The sequence below is a fragment of the Equus asinus genome, chromosome 16, assembly GCF_041296235.1.
Source record: "Equus asinus isolate D_3611 breed Donkey chromosome 16, EquAss-T2T_v2, whole genome shotgun sequence".
NCBI classification, from domain to species: Eukaryota; Metazoa; Chordata; class Mammalia; order Perissodactyla; family Equidae; genus Equus; species Equus asinus.
The window spans coordinates 28,313,322-28,335,099 of record NC_091805.1 but is presented as its reverse complement, the minus strand read 5'-3'; the positions used below and the strand labels follow the sequence as shown (position 1 = coordinate 28,335,099).

Below are 21,778 nucleotides of genomic sequence, written 5' to 3'. Positions count from 1 at the left end.
TGTAGCATAGGTAAATAGGAGTGTGGTGCGCAATGAGGTCCGAAACATGGAGGGGGAATAGGAGTATTTAAAGCTGTGCTGTCCTTTATGGCAGCCACTACCTACCTGCTTGTGGCTTTTTAAATTAAATGCAATTAAAGAGTTCATTTCATCAGTTATATTAGCCACACTGCAAATGCTCATTAGTCACTCACTTGTGGCTAGTGCCTACTGTGTTAGACAGCACAAATACAGAACATTTTCAAAAGTTCTATTGGACATTATTGGCTTCCTCATGGGCCAGATTTATATTCTACACCCGAGGAGAAACCAATAGAGAATTTTGAGAAAACTGACATCATCTCATTTTAAAAATTTCACTCTTTTTGTGTCTAGAAGGGTAAGTAGAGGTTGGTCAGGTGAGGAGAAGGAGGGCATTTTAGGCAGAAGGCTACTATATACAGAGGCTCAGAGGTTCCTTTAAGACATGAACGTTATAAACGATCAGTCTTAGTGTTTGGCTCTTTTTGTTGTAATTTTTATTTTGGTATACTTTTAAACTTTTTAGAAAGTTATAAATATAATACAAGCAACTCCCATATACCACTTATCCAAATTCACCAATTGTTTGCATTTTGCCCTATTTTCTTTGTTATCCTCTCTCCCCCCATATATAAAAAGAAATAATTGTGTGTGTCTGTGTGTACGTAAAATCCATACCCATTGTTTGGGGAGCTATTTGGGAGTAAGTTGAGATATTGCAGCCTTTATCCTTAAATACTTGAATGTGCACTTCCTAAGAGCAGTGATTTTTTGGTTTTTATATAACCTAATAGTTAATCAAAATCAGGAAAATTATCATTTGTACAATCCTACTGTCTAATCCACAATGCAAGTTCAAATTTTATCACTTTACCAATAATATTCTTTATAACAATCTCCCCCTCCCAGCCACTCCAAAACCCTAGTCCCATCTACTCTTCACCCCTCAGCTCCCGGGTCCTGGATCCACTCCAGGATCATGCATTGCATTTAGTGGTTGTGTCAGTTCAGTCTCCTTTAATCTGAAACACTCCTTCAATCCTACTTTATGTTTTTTGACCTTGATATATATGAAGAGTATAGGCTACTTATTTTGTGTACAGTCCCACAATTTGAGTTTCTCTGATATTTACTCATGATTAGATTCAGGTTGTGCATTTTTTGGCAGGTGCACCAATGATGTTATATCTTCTCAGTTCACCATGTAACAGTTATATGATATTGGTTTGTCTCATAATTGATGATGTTAGCTTTGATCACTTGGTTAAAGTGACGTCTGCCAAGTTTCACTACTATAAAGTTATTATTTTGCTTTTTATTATAAAGTAATTTGTGTTGTTACTATTGAACTTAAACAAATTGACAGCCAGTTATTTCTTCAGCAAAAATGAGTTTATTCAGAATCAGCAAAGAATTCTAATTTAGGGTCTGCAACTATAGCAAGCCATGTGCAAATCCCCCAGCAGCAAAGGAAGAGAAACTCTTTTATAGAAGGGAAGAGGAAGCTGGGAAGGCTATTGTGAACAAAGAGTCTGTTGGAAGAGTTGATAGTTCTATGTGTAGTGGCTTTTCATTAGCTGAGTTGTGACAATCTCTCATTGACTGAGCTTCTTGCCGGTCAAGAAGAGGAAGTCTTTCTTTTTCCTTTTGGGCTGGGCTATTGACATAGAGCGTGAGAGCTCCCCCTTTTGGCCTCCCAGCTGCAATGTGATGAGGTTTCTGTTTATTAATTTGACACTTTGAGATTATATATCTTGTTCCTTATCAAACTTTTCCTCACCAAATTTAAATCCATTTATGATATTCTCACTCCCTCATTCCTTCTGTGTTGATTGGGATTCTGTAAGGAAGAGCTTTCCCTTCTTATTTATTTATTCATTTATATCAGTGTGAATTCATGAACTCTTATTTTACTTGGTGAATTGTAATCCATTACTCTCAAATTGACCCTGCTTTGTCCATTTGGGGCTCCTTCAAGCTGGCTGCTGTGTCCTTTTGACGTGTCCCCATGATTCTTTGAGAATTTTCTTACTTTCAGGGCAGCAATATATTCCAGCCTCATCTTGTACCTTACCTGCTCCTGCACAGGAATAAGTCATTTTTCCAAAGAGCCTTGATGGCTTTTAATAAATCTTTGAAACATAGTCTGAAGATAATGGATAATGCAGCCATTTAACTCTGGGAGTGGCATGATCCAAATCAGCATTTTAAAAACACCACTCTGGTAATCGTGTGCAGAAAAGATTGAGTTATGAAACTAGCAGTAGAGAAAACAATTAGAAGTGTTCTGTAGTAATTTAGACAAGCTATAATGGAGGCCTAAAAATATTGTCAGGGAGAGGAGAATGAAATGTCTTTGTAGCTGCTTTGAAGTAGTTTTCTAGAAACCTGACAAGCGTACCTCTGCCAGGTGATTAAGGTCAACATCAACAACAAGGTCTTGCTCATGGTTTGTACCTTTGATATGATGTGATGAAAATGACACTTATCTATGTGGTTTTCTTCGCCTAAACCCATAACCCCAGTATAATCATGAGAAAAATGTGAGACAAGTCTCAGCTGAGGGACATTCTACAAAATACCTGACTAGTACTCCTCAAACTGTCAAGTTCATCAAAAACAAGGAACGTCTTAAGAAACTATCACAGTCAGGAGGAGCCTAAGAAGACATGACAACTAAATGTAATGTAGTATTCTAGATGGGAGCCCCAGAATAGAAAAAGGACACTAGACAAAAATTTAGGAAATCTGAATAAAGTATGGGCTTTAATTAATAATAATATATCAATATTGGTTCTTTAATTGTCATAAATGTACTATACTAATATAACATATTAAACGTGGGAGAAACTGGGGATAGGGTATGTAGGAACTCTGTACTCTTCTCAATTATTTTCTAAATCCCAAACTGTTCTAAGTATAAAGTTTATTGAAAAACCATTATCAATACAGGTGAAGTAATAATGAATTCTAGAGCATTGTTAAGGAGGTTGAATTGAACATACTTGGTGACTGAATTGGAAAGCAAGGATTAAATGATGACTCTTAGTGTTTCGTTTTGGTGCATGAATGAGTAACAATGACATTTATCACATAATATGTAACAAAATATCTACTTCAGAGTAGTCATTTGTGAAGGCTTTAAACTTATTTCAACAGTACAGCCATTATTCAAAATGTTTTGCACCTCTTTAGAGTCTTTTATAAACTCTTGTGAATATCCTATATTCTTTTAGCTATACCAAAATGAGACAGAGTTGTGTTGTAGTGAAGGGTGTGACCTTAGGCAAGTTTCTCAACCTTTCTAAGCCTCAAAATTGGCAGAACAACCTATATTAAAAAGTCACTGTGGACAGAGGATTGTGGGAAGATGGCAGAGTAGGAAGCATCAGGAATCTGTCTCCCATACAGACAACAATTGTGCTGGCAGAATCTGGTATAACTATTTTGGAACCCTTGAGTCTATTGAAGGCTTGTAACTTATAGGGGAAGGCTTAGATGGTGAATTGCGTTAATTTGGTCAACTTCAGCTCTTAGCACATTAGCAGATACCCATCCTCCACCCCTCAGCCACATGGCTCACAACTATGCTTGTTTTCCTGGAGCAACCTATATGTAACCTGTGGGAGCCAGGGTGGGCAAAAAGAACCTTGTCTTCCAGATATTGGGGATCTATGTTCTGTTTGCCGATTGCTGTTTCTGATCACAGAGGTGCAAAGAAGTGGGCAACCATTGTTGTTGGCACCTCTTCTCATTGTGGCAAGCTCCTCCTCCTCCAGCTGAAGTGACTGCCAGGAGACTTAAAGGGCTGTTGACCTTCTCTCCTCTTCTTTTTTCTCTTTTTCCCCTTTTGGGAATGAGACATTAAAGACTAGGACATTCAAAAACAACTGCATATATGGGAAAAATTAGAATGTGACTGTGCATGCTCAGGGAAAGGCTCAGAAAAGACCTGAAAATACTTCAGGTTTACAGTTCAGGTTGATTATTAGCACAGAGACAGCCTATAATGATCAAAAAGACAAAAACAGTAACAAAACACAGCAAACTCCCTAGGGAGGAGGAGAATCCGATTTCCAGAGTTACCACATTACTATATTCAAATATCTAGTTTTCAACAACAAAAAAACCCACAAGGCATATAAAGGAACAGGAAAGTATGGCCCATTCAAAGGAAAAAAATAAAAGCTGTCCCTGAAAAAGACCTGATGACAGACATACTAGACAAAGAATTTAAAAGATGCTTTCAGAACTAAAGGAAGATGTGGAAAAAGTCAGAAAAAAGATATATGAACAAAATGGAAATATCAGTGAAGAGAAAAGCAAAAAGGAAATTCTGGATCTGAAAAGTACAATAACTGCAATGAAAAATTCACAACAGTCATTGAAAGGCAGATTTGAGCAGGCAGAAGAATCAGTGAATTTGAAGATCGGACAATGGAAATCATTGACTCTGAGGAACAGAAAGAAAAAATATAGAAGAAAAGTGAATGGGTCTTAAGAGACCTGTGGGATACCAACATAAACATTGTGGGAGTCCCAGAAAGAGAAGGGAGAAAGGGGCAGAGAGAGTATTTGAAGAAATAATGGCTGAAAACTTCCCAAATTTGTTGAAAAACATGAATATAAACATTCAAGAAGCTCAACAAACTCCAAGTAAAATGAACTCAAAGAGACCCACACCGAGACACATTGTAATTAAACTTGTAAAAGGTTAAGAGCGAATCTTGAAAGCAGCAAGGTAGAAGCAAGTCATCACCTAGAAGGGATCCTCGATAAGACAAGCAGAGTTCTCCTCAAAAACTTCAGAGGCCAGAATGCAGTAGGCTAATACATTAAAAATGCTAAAAGAAAATACTGTCAAGTAAGAATCCTATCTCTAAGAAAACTGTCCTTCAAAAGTGAGGGAGAAATCAAGATATTCTCAGATAAACAAAGGCTGTGGGAACTCATTATCACTAGAAATGTCTTGTAAGAAATGCTCATTCCTGCAGGGTGAAATGAAAGGACACTAGACAGTAACTCATTGAATCAAGAAATAAAGGTCTGAAGGTAAACACATGGGTAATTATAAAAGCTGTTATTATTGTAACAGTGCATTGTAACTCTACTTTTTGTTTTCTACATGATTTAAGAGACTAATACATTTTTAAAAAACAATTATTAGTCTAAAAGTTAACATTATTGTACCTTTTGTTTGTGACTCCAAAGCTGGTTTTTCACATAATTTAGGAGACTCATGGATTTAAAAGAATTGTTAGTTTATGTTTTGGAGCACACAATGTATAAAGTTGTGTTTTTGTGGCATCAGCAAGCAAAAGGGGTGGGAAAGGAGCTGTGAAGGAGCAGAGTTTTTGCATTCTCTTGAAGTTAAGCTGGTATAAATTCAAATTAGAGTATTACAACTTCAGAATGTTCAGTGTAGTCTCCGTAGAACCACAATAGAATATACACAAAAAGAAATGAGTAAGGAATTTAAATATTGCACTACTAAAAAATCAACTAAACACAAAAGAAAGCAGTAATACAGGAAATAAGGGACCAAAAAACTGCAAGGCATATAGAAAACAAATAGCAAAATGACAGAAGTCCCTCCTTATCAATAAGTACTTTAAATGGATGAAACTCTCCAAAAGACACCTTGGCAGAATGGAGAAAATTAGGTGATCCAACTATATCTCTTTTACAAGAGACTTACTTTAGATCCAAAGACACAAATAGATTGAAATAAAAGCATGGTAAGAGATATTCCATGCAAATAGTAACCAAAAGAGAGCAGAAGTAGCTATACTAATGTCAGACAAAATAGGCTTTAAATTTAAAAAGATTACAAGAGACAAAGACAGATAATATATACTAATAAAATGTTCGCTACAGCAATAAGATATAACAATTATAAACATTTATATAACAATGATAGACCGTTAAAATATATGAAACAAAATAAGACAGAATTGAAGGTAGAAATAGTTCCACAACAGTAGCTGGAGATTTCAGTATCCCTCTCTCGATAATGGATAGAACAACCAGACAATATAAGTAAGGAAGCAGAGGACTTAAACATCACGATAGGCCAACTATGTGTGATAGACACATACAGAACACTCTACCCAATAGCAACAGCACACACATTCTTCTCAAGTGCACTTGGGACATTTTCAGGAGACTATATATTAGGTCACAAATTAAGTTTCAATTGATTTAAAAAGATAGATATAATTCAGAGTATCTCCTCCAACTATAAGAAGATGAACTTAGAAATTAGCAGAAGTAAAACTGGAAACTTCACAATTGTTTGGAAATTAACACACTCTTAAATAACCAATGGATCAAAGAAGAAATCACAAGGGAAATTAGAAAATACTTAGGGACGAATGAAAACAAAAACACAACCTACCAAAACTTATGCAACACAGTGAAAGCAGTGCTAAGGGAGAAATTTATAGCTATAAATGCTTACATTAAAAACAGGAAAGATCTCAAATCAGCAACCTAATTTACAACTTAAGGAACTAGGAAAAGGAGAACAAACTAAACCTAGAGCTCGCAGAAGGAAGGAAATAAAGATTAGAGCAGAGATAAATGAAAAAGGGAATAGAAAACAATAGAGAAAATTAATGAAACTAAAAGTTGATTCTTTGAAAGGATCAACAAAATTGACCAACCTTTAGCTGGATGGACTAAGAAAAAAAGACTCAATAAAATCGGAAATAAAAACAAAGATATTACTACCAATTTTATACAAATAAAAAGGAGCATAAGATAATACTGTAAGTAATTGTACACCAACAAATTGGATAACCTAGTTGAAATGGGCAAATTCCTAGAAAAACAAAAACTTTCAAAACTAAATCTTGAAGAAGTAGAGAATCTGAATAAACTTGTAACTAGTAAGGATGTTGAATCAGTAATCAGAGATCTCCCAACAAGAAACATCCCAGACCTACTGGCTTCACTGGTGAATTCTACCAAACTAAAAATTTAAAGAAGAACTAGTACCAGTTCTTCTCAAACTTTCCCAAAAAGTGGAAGAGGAGGGAATACTTCCTGACTTGTTCTATGAGGCCAGCATTACACTAATACCAAAGCCAGATGAAGACACTACAAGAAAAGAAAACTAAAGATCAATATACCTTATAAATATTGATACAAAAATCCCCAACAGAATACTACCAAACCAAATTTAGCAGCATATTAAAAGGATTACATACCAGGACCAAATGGGATTTATTCCCACAATGCAAGGGTAGTTCAACATATGAAAATCAGCCGATCAATGCAATACACTACATTAACTGAATGAAGGTGAAGAAATCCACGTGATCATCTCAATTGAAGCATAAAAAGCATTTGACAAAATGCAACATTCTTTCATGGTAAACACTCAATAAACTAGGAATAGAAGGAAACTACCTCAACATAGTAAAACCCGTGTGTGAAAAACCCACAGCTCACATTAGACTCAGTAGTGAAAGACTGAAAACTTTTTCTCTAAGATCAGGAACAAGGCAAGGATGCCCACTTTTGCCACTTCTATTAAATATAGTACTAGAAGTTCTAGCCAGACCAGTTAGGCAAAGAAAAGAAATAAAAGGCATCCACACTGGAAAGGAAAAAGTAAAATTATCTATGTTGGCAGACCACATGATCTTATATGTAGAAAAACCTAAAGATTCTACCTAAAAAACCCATTAGAGCCTATAAATGAATTCAGCAAAGTAGCAGGATACAAAGTCAACACATGTAAATGACTTGCATTTTTATACACTAACAATGAACAATCCAAGAAGGATATTCCATTTACAGTACAAGTAGAATAAACACTTAGCAATTAACTTAACCAAGGAGGTGAAATACTTGTACAATGAAAACTACAAAACATTCTTGAACGAAATTAAGGAGACACAAATAAGTAGAAACATATCCTCTGTTCATTGATTGGAACACTTAATGTTAAGATGTCACTACTCAAAGTGATCTGCAGATTCAGTGCAATCCCGATCAAAATCCTGATGACATTTTTGGCAGAAAGAGAAAACGTCATCCTAAAAATCATATAGAATCCCAAAAGATCCCAAATAGGCAAAACAATCTTATAAAAGAACAACAAAGCTAGAGTACTCGTACTTCCTGATTTGAAGACTTACTATGAAGCAACAGTAATCAAAACATTGTGGTACTGAAATAAAGACAGACGTATAGACCAATGGGATAGAATAGAGAGTCCAGAAATAAGCCCTCACATATATGGTCAGATGATTTTAGATAAGCTAAGAACATTCAATGGGGAAAGGACTGTCTTTTCACAGATGGTTTACGGAAAACTGGGCATCCACACACAAAAGAATGAAGTTAGATGCTTACTTAACACCTTATGAAAAATTAAGTCAAAATGGATCAAAGATCTACATGTAAGAACTAAAACTGTAAAACTTGGATGAAAACGTAAGGCATGAGCTTCATGACATTGGATTTGGCAGTGGTTTCTGAATATGACACCAAAGGCACAGGCAACAAAAGAAAAAATAGACAAATTGGACTTCATGAAAAATTTTAAATTTCACGTATCCTAAGACACTCTCAAAACAGAGTAAAAAGGCAAACCACAGAATAGGAGAAAATATTTGCAGATCGTATATCTGATAAAGGATTAATATCCAGAATATATAGAGAACTCCTAAAGCTTAACAACAAAGAAACAAACAACTTGATTCAAAAAGGGGCAAAGGACTTAAATAGACGTTTCTCCAAAAAAGATATACAGATGGCCAATAAGCACATAAAAAGATGCTCAACATCACTGATCATTATGGAAATGCAACTCAAAACTACAATGAGATACCACCCCTACAGCCATTAGGATAGCTCCTATCATAAAAACAGACTAAAACAGGTGTTGGAAATAGGAACCCTTGTACACTGTTGGTGGGAATGTAAAATGCTAAGGCTGCTTGGAAAACAATATTGTGATTCCTCAAAAAATAAAAAATATAGTTACCATATGATCCAGCAGTTCCACTTCTTGGTATATACCCTCCCAAATGAAATAAGGTCCTGAAAAGGTATTTGTACACTGATGTTCATAGCAGCGTTACTAACATTAGCTAAAGCATAGAAGCAACTGAAGTGTCCCTTGATGGTCGAATGGACAAGCAAAATGTGATGCAGAAGTATAATGAAATTCATTGTCTTTGTAATGACTACAATACAGTTCAGCCTTAAAAAGGAAGGAAATTCTGACGTGTGGTATGATATGTATGAACCTTGGGGACATTATTCTAAGTGTAGTAAGCCAGTCACAATAGGACAAATACTGTATGATTCCACTTATGTGAGATACTTAGTGTTGTCAAAATCATAAAGACAGAACATTAAAATGGTTGCTGCCAGGGCCTGGGAGAGAGGGGAATCATCTCTTATTGTTTCATGGGTGGAGTTTCAGTTTTATAAGATGAGAAGAGCTATGCAAATGATGGCAGTGATGGCTGCACAACATTATAAATGTATTTAATGCTACTAAAACTACATTTAAAAGTAGATGGTAAATTTTATCTTACTTGTATTTTACGCCAATTAAAAAAATTTACTGTGTGCTAATGAGGTTGTATATAGTAAATAATAGGTTTTTGTCCTTTGAGGGAGAATTTGATTTTTTAAAGAAGCTGTAGGTTATTTGGAGCCTGATTTTGTTAATATTTGGAGTAGTTAAACATGTATTAACTTTTTTGGCTGAGAGCAAGATATAAAAATGACTTGTTGGGGGCTGGCCCCGTGGCCGAGTGGTTGGGTTTGCGCGCTCCGCTGCCGGCGGCCCAGTGTTTCATTGGTTCGAATCCTGGGCGCGGACATGGCCGCTGCTCGTCGGCCACACTGGGGCAGCGTCCCACATGCCACAGCTGGGTGGACCCACAACGAAGAATGTACAGCTATGCAACGGGGGGCTTTGGGGAGAAAAAGGAAAAAAATAAAATCTTTAAAAAGAAATGACTTGTTGGGACTAATTTTTTATAGCCTATAAATTTTAAGATAATTTTATGCTTATAGTAGAATTGCAAAAATAGTACATTGCATTTATTTGTCATTTCTTACTCCTGTACCATCGATGACAGTTCTTTAGTCTTTCTTGTCTTTCATAACCTTGACACTTTTGAAGCTAGCTAGTCAATTGTTTTATAGAAGTTTGATGATTTCTCTTGATTAGATTGAGGATATGCATTACTGGAAAGGATTCCACAGAGGTGAGGTGCCCTTCTCAGAACATCTTAACGGGGTGCATTATGTCAGTGTGTGTTACCGGTGATGTTAACCTTGATCTTTTGACTCAGACGCTGTCTGCTAGGATTTGTACTATAAATTTACTATCTTTCCCTTTGTAATTACTAAATATTTGGGGAAAGATACTTTGAGACTATGCTTAAACGTTTACCCACTAATTTTAGCATCCATTGATTTTTCTTGCCTGTGGCAGTTATTCTTGTGGAGTTCTAATGGTGATTTTTATATTCACCTCATTCCTTCTACGTTTGTTAATTGGAATTCTTTTGTTAGGAATAGTTGTCCCTTTTCCCCCATTATAAATTTCTTAGTTTTAGTACAAGTTTTTTTTTGGTTAGGATCCATTTGGACTTTATAGATGTATTTTAATTTGAGGGGGAAGGATGGATAGTTCTTTTGTATATTTAGGGCTGAATAGAATCTGTCCTCTGGTGCCTTATATATTTCACTTTCTAAAGTTTGCTTTTGTATGGTTCTTATTTTTGTTATTTGTGAAGTAAATTTTTTAGTAAGAATCCATGTACCTTTTTAGATGAGTTTTCTCATATCAAGTATCTCAAGTTATATGTTGGGAGAACTTAGCAAAATTATGTTTTGTGTTAATATATAGCTGTAAATTTTATAATTTAATAGCTACTTTGAAATGAAAACATCCCTTTAACTTTCCTTTTTTCTTTGTAGGCTTGAAAAGGAATACACTACAATAAAAACTAAAGAAATGGAAGAGCAAGTTGAAATTAAAGTAAGCATCTGAGGACTTTTAGAACTGGTGAACATAAATTGATTGGAGTCACTTATTTGGCAATAGATGTTAGGTTACATTGGTATATTTGTTACCTATATGTAGTAAATTTGGCAATGATGTTTGTCTTTATTGATTGATAAATTTATTTACCATCCCACTAGACTATAGTTAAAAACAGACATTTCAAAAACTGGGATAATGTGACTGAAGTCGTTTTCATTCTAGTCTGAAAGAGAGCAGCTCTTCCCTTTTTCTAGATTTGTTGGTGGGTCATGAGGAGAAAAAACTTCTCTGGGGAAGATAATTATCATTCCATTTAAGCATATTTTTTAAAGTTACAGAGAAATTAATATATACCATACCGAGACTAATAGCAGTATAGTTTAAGGTAGACCAAATAGCAAATCATTGCACTCGAACTAATAATGGCTGCCTTAGAGCTGCAAGAAGCTTTGACTAATTCAACATTCTCATCACTAAACAAAGGTTATACTTTTGAATTACTCTCCAGAGAAATAGGTAGATTTCCAATTTGAAGGACATAGAAATTCCTGTGTGTACCTTAAAATCCTTATTTGTACCCCCTGTAAGGCCAGAAATTCTTAAGTTGAGGATCTTTGGTGTTATTCGAGCTGAGAATTAGGGAAAGTTGTACTGGCTTTTATGCTGATATTTCGGGAGGGGATGATGAGTAGGACCGTGATTTAGTGAAGCATCTCAGTGGCTTGCTGATGCCATTTCTTGTCTCTTTATTCCTCTTCTCTTTCCCCGAAAAGGAAACAAAAATAAAACAATTTTTATTGAGTGACTCCATTTTTTTTTTTAAACTACGTTTGGGTGTGTCTGATTTTTGACTTAAACCTGGCAAGATGTTAAATGACCACCTTATTTACAGTTAATCAGCCATGTGTTGATTCAGCCATGCTGTAAAATACCACTGTGTTACTTACACCCCACAGGTCCTTTTTACAAGAGAAAGAGTTCTATTAACCTAGGACTCTTTCTTGCCATGGTCTGCCTCAGAAGCCTCCTAGGAGACACTCTCTCCTATTTTTCTGTCACCTCTCTCTCATCAACTTTGTTTCCCTTTTCTAGATGTTTATTTCCATTTCTGTCACCTATTTCCTATCAATTGGAAAAATACTTCTACATTTTTCAGAGAGAGAGAGAGAAAGAAAAGATCCCTGTGGATGTTTTTCCCTCCTTTTTTTTATTGTCACCCAACCGCTCCTCTACCATTTGCTTTTCTTTTAGGTACCATGAGTAAGCGTAATATAAAATCATACCCTCCACTTCAACCTACTGAAAGTAAAAAGTACGTCATCCTGATGAGTGGGGAGAGAGTATGGGTTATCGCATACCAGGAATATTCGGAACTGGAAATCAAGAATCTGAGGATGGGGAAGCCATCCTGGTCATTTCACCATGCTATGTTATTGAAAAAAAAAATCACAGTTCTGTGAACAATCCTTGCTCTTGGAGAAGTTTCTTCTAAAATTGTCACATGAATGTAGGAATACAAAAAGACCTTTTCAGAAAGATCTTTTGCAAATTTTATCCTATACTTGCAGTTATTTTTCAAAAAAAATTTTTGGGGGGGGGGAGTTATAGTTTATATACCTCAGAAAATACTTTTGCATACCAGGTGGCATAAAGTTGTTTATAGAGAAGAATCTGGAAAGAAAAAGTTTAAAAAGTTAGTGGAATATATCAGATAAATAAAGTATACTGATCTCAAAGGTAGTCTGTTCTTTTTGTGAAATCATGTTTCCATGTAGTTCTTTTCTTACTCTTGTACCATTTTCTGCTCTTTCTTCACTCCTGCCACCCCCAAAGACAAAGCCAAAACAATTTTTGTGTGACTGCACTTTTTTTTTTGCTTTATATTTGGGTGTGTATGTCTGATTTTTGACTTGGAACTGGCAACTCGTCTCAGTCATGATCAGATGACCACCTTATTTACAATAAATTAGCCATGTATTGTTTCAGCCTTTCTCTAAAATGAGAAATGCCACTTCCTCACTCACACTCTCTTCCCTTCCCACTGAGGTCCCTTTTACAGGGGAATGAGTTCTGTTAAACTAGTACTTTCTTGCCTTTGTCCTCCTCAGAAGCCTTCAGGGGGATAGTCTTGTACTATTCTTTACACAAACAAATAGTATGATCATCAAATTATTTGATGTTGTAATATGGAAGTAAAAGATCAGCCTTTGATGTTGTGCAGTGTGTTTAAGGTTTCCATTGTTTTTACCTTAATCAAAATTCTAAGACCTTTGGCTTGGTGACCTTTTATTCTAAGAATTATATCTGTCAGTGGGTTCCGTGATCCCGATGCAACTTTTAAATATTTTCTACACCTACTCTGAAAATGTTATAGGAAGATTTTGATAATAATGCTTTCATACAGAGAATCTTGTATTTTACTGTGTGAAATTTTTGTTAGTAGAAACATCTTTATCAATATCTTCTTCCAGTCTATTAATGTGTTCCACCTGAGGGGGAGGAGGTAAGAAATATTAAAATTCTAGCTTATATTAGGGTAGCCCGCAAATCTTTAAAAAAGAAAAACCTTTATCCTCTGCTCCATTTAAGACAAACATATGAACTGACAATCTAATATTCATATTTAAATTTGTGCTTTGGGGCATAGAGACCTAAAACTGCAAATGGGAAGTGTTAGAAATTCACTGATTTTTAATCAGAAATTAAATATTTTTTTCTTATTTCAGAAATTATGAAATATTCCAGATATGCTGAAAAAGAATAGTATCAAAACACTTGTGTATCCACTGCCTGGCATAAAAAAAAATCATGACAAATTCTATCTAAATCATCCAGTAATTATATTTAGCAGTCAATTTGAGGTATTAATATTGACCTCACATTCATTCAACACTTAATATATGAAGGGTCATCTACATGCATCATCTCCTTTTATTCTTACAATAACATTATGAAAGAGTTTTTATATTTCTTTTTCCAAGAAGAAATAGAAACTAAGCTTCAGAGAACTCAAGTAATATGCTAGTGGGCACATTGCTAGAAAAGTGAAATCAAGGATTTGAATGCTGATTTGTGTTATTCTAAGGCGTTCTTCACTGTATACGCTGTGTTGCTTTCCAAGAGAGAATTTAACGTATTGGTGATGTAAGAAGGATTTGGATGCCCATCTTACTGTGATATTAAAAACTTTTCATTAAAAAATGAATGGCTGCATAATAACATCCAATGGGGGTACAATAGCATATTTTATTCAGTGTCATTCATTTAACAGATATTTATAGTGCCTGCTACATGCCCCAGCAGTGTTCTAGGCACTTGAGATATGTTTATGAAATGAACCAATTCCTGCCCTCATGGAGTTGACATTCTAGTATGGAAGTCAGACAACAGAAAAATAAAACGTACGGTATTTCAGATGGTGATAAGGGTTAAACAGGAGAAACAAAATACCTTAGGGGAGGGAAAAGGAAATGGTAGTGTTTGGACTGAAAATTTAGGGAAGTTGACCACATAACTTTTGAATCAAGACTGAAGAAAGACAGGGAGCTAGATATATAGGTATCTGGAAGGAGAGTAGAATCTGGTCAGGAGTGTGCCTGGTAAAGAATAGTAAGGATGCCATTGTGGATGGGAAAACATGAATGATGAGGAAAGTGACAGGAGGTAAGATGCTGCACATTGTGGATAATGTAGGGTGTTACTGACCATGTGAAGACTTTGGTTTTTACTCTGGTAAGCAGTTGGAGATTTCTGTAGAGGAGGACAAGATCTGACTTAAGTTTTCAGTGGATCCTTCTGGCTCTTGTGTTGAGAGTAGATTGCAGGGGGCAAGAACAGATGCAGGGAGGCTGATGAAGTAATGCAGGCAAGAGATGGTGGTGGCTAGGACTGAGGTGGTAAGAAATGACTAGATTCTGATTTTAAAGGTAAAGCTGACAGATTGAATGTGGAGATGTGAGAGGGACAAGAATCAAGCATTTTGACCTGAGCAATTAGAAAGATGGTGTTCCCATTACCTGAGATGGGGAAGACTATAGGAGGATCTGGTTTGGGGAGGAATATCAGGACCCCAATTTTGCATATTTTGAGTATGAGATGTCTCAGAGATGTTCAAGTAGCCCCTTCAGTATTTGGTGTTGGAGTTAAGAGAGGACAGACTCAAAATATAAATTTGGCAGTTATTGACACTGACGATGAAAAGCCACGAGAGTAGATGAGATTACCTGAGGAATGAGTGTAAATAAAATAAAGAGAGTTCAAGAATTGAGCCTGAGATTAAGCTGACGTGTAAAAGTTAGGAAGACGAGGACAAAGGAGCAAAGCAGGAGTACACCAGGGAAATATCATGTCCCAGAAGCCAAGAGAAAAGAGTGTTTCAGAAAGAGAGAAGGATTTACTGTGTCAAGTACTGGAGAAAGTTCTTCTGAGATGAGGATGGAGAAATAATCATTGGGTTTATCAGCATGGAGATAAACTGGAAAAGAGCCAACAAGTGGTAGGAGCTAAAACTTGACTCAAAATGGAACTAGAGAAAATTGGAGATGGAGGTGTAGATATCTTTCAGGGAGTTTGCTATAAAGAAGAGAGAAATAAAAGACAGTAGCTAGAGAGGGTACTGATGTTGAGTTTGTTTTTCTTTCCTTTTTTTAAGATGGGAGAAATAAGCACATGTTTTTATGGTGATAATTAAATAGGGAAAATTGATGCTATATGAATGACAGGGGATAATTGCTGGAGTCAGAAGGATGTGGGATTTAGTGCATAGGTAGGAGACTTAACTTGGTCTCCTTGCATGGATAGTTAATCCACAGTAACAGGAGAGAAACTAAAATGTAAGAGCAAAAGTAGAGGTAAGATGTAGACTGGTTGTGGGAGCTTGTGAAGTTGTATCCTGACTGCTTCAATTTTTTCAGTGAAATCATAAGCAAGATTGTCTTCTGACAGTTGCTGGTTTGAAGAAAGAAGAGTAAGTATGAAATAGTGACCTAAGAGAGTGGGAGAAGGAATGGACCAAGGAAATATATTATTATTGCTAGGATGTTTAAGAGTCCAGCTGAATTTAGTGATTGTTAATTTAAATAAACATCATGGTTTTATTTTTCTTTGGTTACGTTTACCAGTCTAAGTGCAGACACAGAGTCATCAATATGTTGACCCAGAGTAGTGGTTTCACCAGGCAAGTATACTAACTACTGAGGGAGGGGTGGGGAAGGGGGGGCGGTAAAAGCAAGGCAAAATATATGATTGGAAATTAAACTTTGTAAAGAGGGAAGAGAGGACATCAGGGAGTGAAAGACAGTGAAAAATTGAGAGGATCACTGGATTGGCCCTGTGAGAAGGAGGATTATTGAGCTTGGGTTATATCATAAAGTAAATAAGCTGGAAAGAATAGGAGATGATGATTGAAGAGTCAGTTGTTTGGAACTGAAATTCCTCTATTGTGGGATATTTAGGTTGTTTTTATTTTTCATTATTAAAAATATGCTTATAGTTAGGATCTTTGTATGTAAAGGTTTTTGGCATCTCGTTTTTCCATAGCCAGTTGTAAAAAGTAGAATTATTGAATTATAGAGTATTAGTATTTTTAAGACTTTTGATATATACTAAGTAAATTTCCTAAAGACTATTTCTGGACTATATTCTTCTTAGCAGTGAGTTTCCATTTCACTAATAATTTGCCAACATGAGGTATTTCATTCTTGCTGTCTCTCTTAATCTCGTAGGTCAAAAAATTTGCTTGTTTGTGTGTTTTTTTAAGTGTACATGTCTGTTAGTCTTTCTCTTTGTGGTTTTCACTTTAAAGTTTAGAAAACATTCTCAGTTAGTTGAGGAAATGTGATTAAAAAGAAATATATTCAAAAATAAGTGTTAGATTTTAGTCATTAACTTTCCTATATATCAGCAATAAACATTTCAACATCTTAGAAAAAGAAGTTCCATTTAAAATAAAAATAAAAGTATATGTAGAAATAACCTAAATGAAAAATGAGAAAGTAAGAAATAAACACTGAAAAACTTTGCATATAGGTATTTTTAAAAAATGAATAAAAGGGAGAGACAAAAATAATGCCATGTTACATAAAGATAGAGATTTCCTCACAAAATCCACATTAACAAATCCAGTCAAATTTAATTCCTTGAGATGTTTCAAAGAAATAAAAAATCTAAAGAATAATTGTAAAAAATAGATAAAAGTAATAAAATAATATTCATGCCTAACTTCAAAAATATTATGAGCAATGCTTATTACTAACTGTTTGGTATATATTAGGCACTGTGCTATCTCATTTAGTTCTTCCAATATCATTGTAGGTTTTGTTAGTCTGATTTTCTAGATGAGGAAATGGAGATTCTAAGACATTGAATGACACCTACAGGTGTTCATTGTATAGTGAGGATTTGAACCTAAACCTGCCTAACTTCAAAACCCAGTCTCTTAACTAATTTGGTATACTAGTGGTTACGGTTTGGGGAGGATAAACAAAACAATGTAGTAATGAGGGAAATTAGCTCTACCAGATATTAAAAGGGATTACAAAGCTATAATTAGCAAAATACTGTGAAACTAGTCCAAAAAAGACAAAGTTGAAATTTAATTGGTAACCCTGAAATAGTCTTTACTAATTGATAAAGTCTGTTGTATTTATTAATTCATGATAAAGTGGATAGCACACAGATGAGGAACTGATGATTTATTTAAAAAGTGGCATTAAGACATTTGGGTAGATGTTTGGGGAAAAATCAATTTAGATTTTATAGCAAAATTTCAGAAACTTTAAAGGAGTAGGGAAGCAAATCCAGGTGAATGTTTTTAGTTCTAAATTTTATTATTTTAGCGTTACTTTTAATGTAACATTAACTTTATTCACTCGATTGTCTGGTTGATCTTAACTTTCTCAGTCTTTTAGGATAAACAAAATGTTATATGATTTTTGATAAAATATGTTGAGAACATTTTGAGAATCGCATTTTTTCTTTGGCTTTCCAGACTTTAACAGCATTTAATAATTTCTTGTTTGTGTAGACCACCATGCTACACATAGTATGAGTATCCAAGACATGAGAAACATTTTCTCCTCCTCAAGCCATTCTGTAGCCTGAGATCACACTTAAAATAATACCCATTTCAAATCATTTATATATGTTCTGAATAGAACAAGGAAATTAATTTGCAAAGTATCTTTGTAGTAACTCTAAGATTTCTTTGTTCTAATTTGAGGTCTACCTATTAAGATACGATAATTCAGAGAGTCTTCTATTTCCTTGGTCTGAGGTTTTATATATTATAGAAACTATATTTTAGTCTTTACTGGCAAAATAACAGATTGAATCAATAGAAGTTTTCTGAGGAAGACTTGTTTAGCCGGAATTGAGAGGAAGGTAGGGTTGGAAAAAGGCTGGATTGAGCTCTGGAGCAAGTTGATACAAAAAGGTAAGAGTGGATTTGAAATTAGAGTGATGGCGTAATGAAGTGATAACATTTATGGGATTCTAAAATGAAAGGATAATTTATATAGGGGATTAATATGAATTGTATTGTGGAATATGCAAAAAGGAGGTGATTTTTTTTAATGTAGAGTGTTTTTGATTTAATGGCAGTAATTTGAGAGGGTTTTGGCAGTCAGGCATTGAACAATTAAGTGAAGTTTCTTTTAGTCTAGTTTTACTATTTGAACTATGAGAAAATGCTAATAATTAGAGCTTTTAATTTTCTCACATTTAAAAGAGTTCGTGATAAACAATTCATTCGATGAAGGTAACTCATTCTTCATATTTTCAGAATGTAAGGAATTTTGCAACTTGGTGTATACAGTTCATTACAAATGGAGGCTGCTCGACTTCTAAACTGACAGTATTTATCCTTTGAACATGGATTTTTTCCAGATTTCTTGTTTATTTGATAGACATTTGAATACTATTTATGAAAATAGGCTTCATAGGTGATATATGAGTTAGAATCTTTTCTAATGAGGATGAGACAAGAAAATATTGATTATGAGTCATTATCATAGGTACAGAAAAGAAAGGGGTTATTTCTGTATGTACTGTAGCTTAAATTTAAAATTCAGGCACAGCTGGATTGATAAACGTGATCATTTCCTTTGCCATATGTTTCTTATTCTGAGACTTTAAGAATTTGACAGATGATAATATAACCATTCTAAGACTCTTCTTACTTATAAAAGCTGGTGCATTATAAAGACTATGATTTAGGTGTCTTTATTTCTCTCAGGAATGCTTGCAAACAAACCTTTTTGTGTGTGTGTTTCTTTTTTTTTTTTTTTTTTTTTTTGCAGAGGTTACGCACAGAAAATAGACTTTTAAAACAGCGCATTGAAACATTAGAAAAAGTAAGTAAATGACTACTTATGCAAGCTTCTGTTGAATGCACAGTATTTTTTTTGGTCCATTTTAGGCTCGGGAAGTCTAGCACATGTCTCCAAAGTTGTGATATTGACTGCTTAGATTGCCAGCTTGCTACTTAACTAAACTTGTCATTAATAAAAATTGGTCGCTACTAGTCCTTGAGCTTTAATGTTAAAGTTTTAACTAAGGTTATTGTTAGAGTAACATATTGATGTCATTTGTTTTCTATACGTATAATCTGCAAAAAGTACCTTCTTTAGAAGTAACCTGAGAATCAATTCTGTATAGTATTTTAAAGGTGAGTTCAAATGTTGCCCCAACTTTCTAGCCACATGTTAAGTGTGGCAGTGATTCCTTTAAGGCCCAGGATTGCTTTAAGTTTGGTCAAAATGATTCACAAATTTCTTTTGTAAAAATTCACCATGATATTGATTTTCAACATAGGAGAATTGTGCTTAAACTTTTGGTTCTTAGAATTATTTTCATACCACTTGTTACCTTTTCCTCTCTGTTTCATATAAAATAACTGGGCAAATGTGGAAAATTTGTGTTCTTTTTCATATTGTGCTTTTGATGTAATGTCTTCTGTAGTCTTGTTTCTAGTACTGTAAGAATTTATTGAGTAATAAAGGGTATAGTGTAAGCGTTTTTGTTAATTATAAGAAAAACATCTGTATTCACAAACTCTTTTGATGTTTTTGTTGTTTTTTTATCCAAAGATGAGAGTAAGTAGGTATAAAAGTACTCCTCATGATATTGCCAACTATCTTAAAATCTTCCCTGAAAATCTATAGATCAATATTCAAGAATTAAATAAATGAAAATATGGATGGCTTGCATATTTGTCTTTTGTTTGAAAGTTTTGCTGGTTTCCAATTAAGTAACACTGCACAAGAACAGAATGTTTATTGCAAATTGTAGGTACATTATATTAAGTCAGAAATAGTTTTCTTATATATCCTTTATCTTATTAGAGTTGCTTTGAGGATAATTCTGCTTTTTGGTGACTCTGCAAAAACATTGAGCTTAGGGGCCGGCCTGGTGGCGCAGCAGTTAAGTGTGCACCTTCCGCTTCGGCAGCCTGGCGTTCGCCAGTTCGGATCCTGGGTGCGGACAAGGCACCGCTTGGCAAGCCATGCTGTGGTAGGCGTCCCACATGTAAAGTAGAGGAAGATGGGCACGATGTGAGCTCAGGGCCAGTCTACCTCAGCAAAAAGAGGAGGATTGGCAGAGGTTAGCTCAGTGCTAATCTTCCTCAAAAAAACCCAAAAAACAAAAAACATCGAGCTTAATTGTTTTTAAGTTGTTTTAAATATATGCTTTTTTTTTCACTAAATACTCAGTTTGCAGTAAAATATACATCTTCTTGGGTGTATCTTCTGGGTTTTATCTTTGGAGTGAGACATTTTCACAGAGAAAGCACTTTTATTTCATTGAACCTTTAGAATGATAAAGGTACTGTAGGAAAGTATTAAGTTTGGATTTTGCTTCTAGAAAATGAAGTACCTTTTACTGGCTCTTAGATGGCCTAGATGTGTTCTTTAGCACTTAGATTTCTGTAAATATTTACGTATCAATTAAATTCTGAAAGCAAAAAGTTTACTTAGTTATTTCTAGAGTTTATTGCATTGAGCTCATGTATTTCGTCATTTTTTCCTTGCTTTTCTTCTTTGGAAGTTGGGGTTGCACAAATTGCTGTCACCCTTTATAAGTGGATCGCTTACTCAAATTCCTTCTCCCTTTCATATAAGTGGCTTGACAGTATGGCTGACTCTAAAAATAAAGATGTATAAGTATGCTTTAAAAGAAGATATTTGCTTGTCCCAAATAATGAAAAAGCTCTTGGAGTTTGTGTTTGGCCTCTTCTAGAAGCACATGATTTTCTTCAGTCTGTCCTTGTTTTGATATATATTTCTTAAGATTTAAGAATAAAAACACATTCAGTAAAAAGTAGTTTTAAAATCTAAATGTCCATTTTTAATTACAATGAAAAGTAGGTGGAATTTGGGTATGCTTTATTTCTTCATATTCCTAATTATCACCTCATTTTATTTCTTTCTCTTATATTTCTATCTGAATTTTTCCTTTTGTAGGAAAGTGCTTCCTTGGCAGATAGATTGATACAGGTATAGTTTTGTTTTTGTTTTTGTTTTTAGCATTTTCTCTAACTTCTAAGGGAAGTCCTAAACCTAGAAATTCGCATTTTAATGCATGCAATTTTACATGCATTTTCCTAGAAATAATTTTTTGGGGTGATATACATGGGTATAAACTTAATTTTTGATAACAGTGTGTTATTCTGGTTTATTACAATAAACACCTTTTGCACGTTTTAAAGCTAACCTTACTTTAAAGTATTTATTTCAA

The 21,778-nt window shown here is 34.7% G+C and overlaps 1 protein-coding gene across 11 annotated transcripts in view; it reads left to right on the top strand.

The window, feature by feature from the left end:
• Nucleotides 1–21,778, top strand: part of EVI5 (ecotropic viral integration site 5) — a 217,276-nt gene that overhangs the window by 77,747 nt on the left and 117,751 nt on the right. For 8 of the 11 annotated variants that reach the window (XM_070486834.1, XM_044748907.2, XM_044748908.2 and 5 more), the window contains 3 exons: nt 10,978–11,038; nt 19,342–19,395; nt 21,505–21,537. In XM_070486834.1, coding sequence (XP_070342935.1) covers nt 10,978–11,038; nt 19,342–19,395; nt 21,505–21,537 — 148 coding nt within the window. The remainder of the gene's footprint in view (nt 1–10,977; nt 11,039–19,341; nt 19,396–21,504; nt 21,538–21,778) is intronic. The other 3 variants (XM_070486836.1, XM_070486830.1, XM_070486832.1) reach the window with 2 other exon arrangements.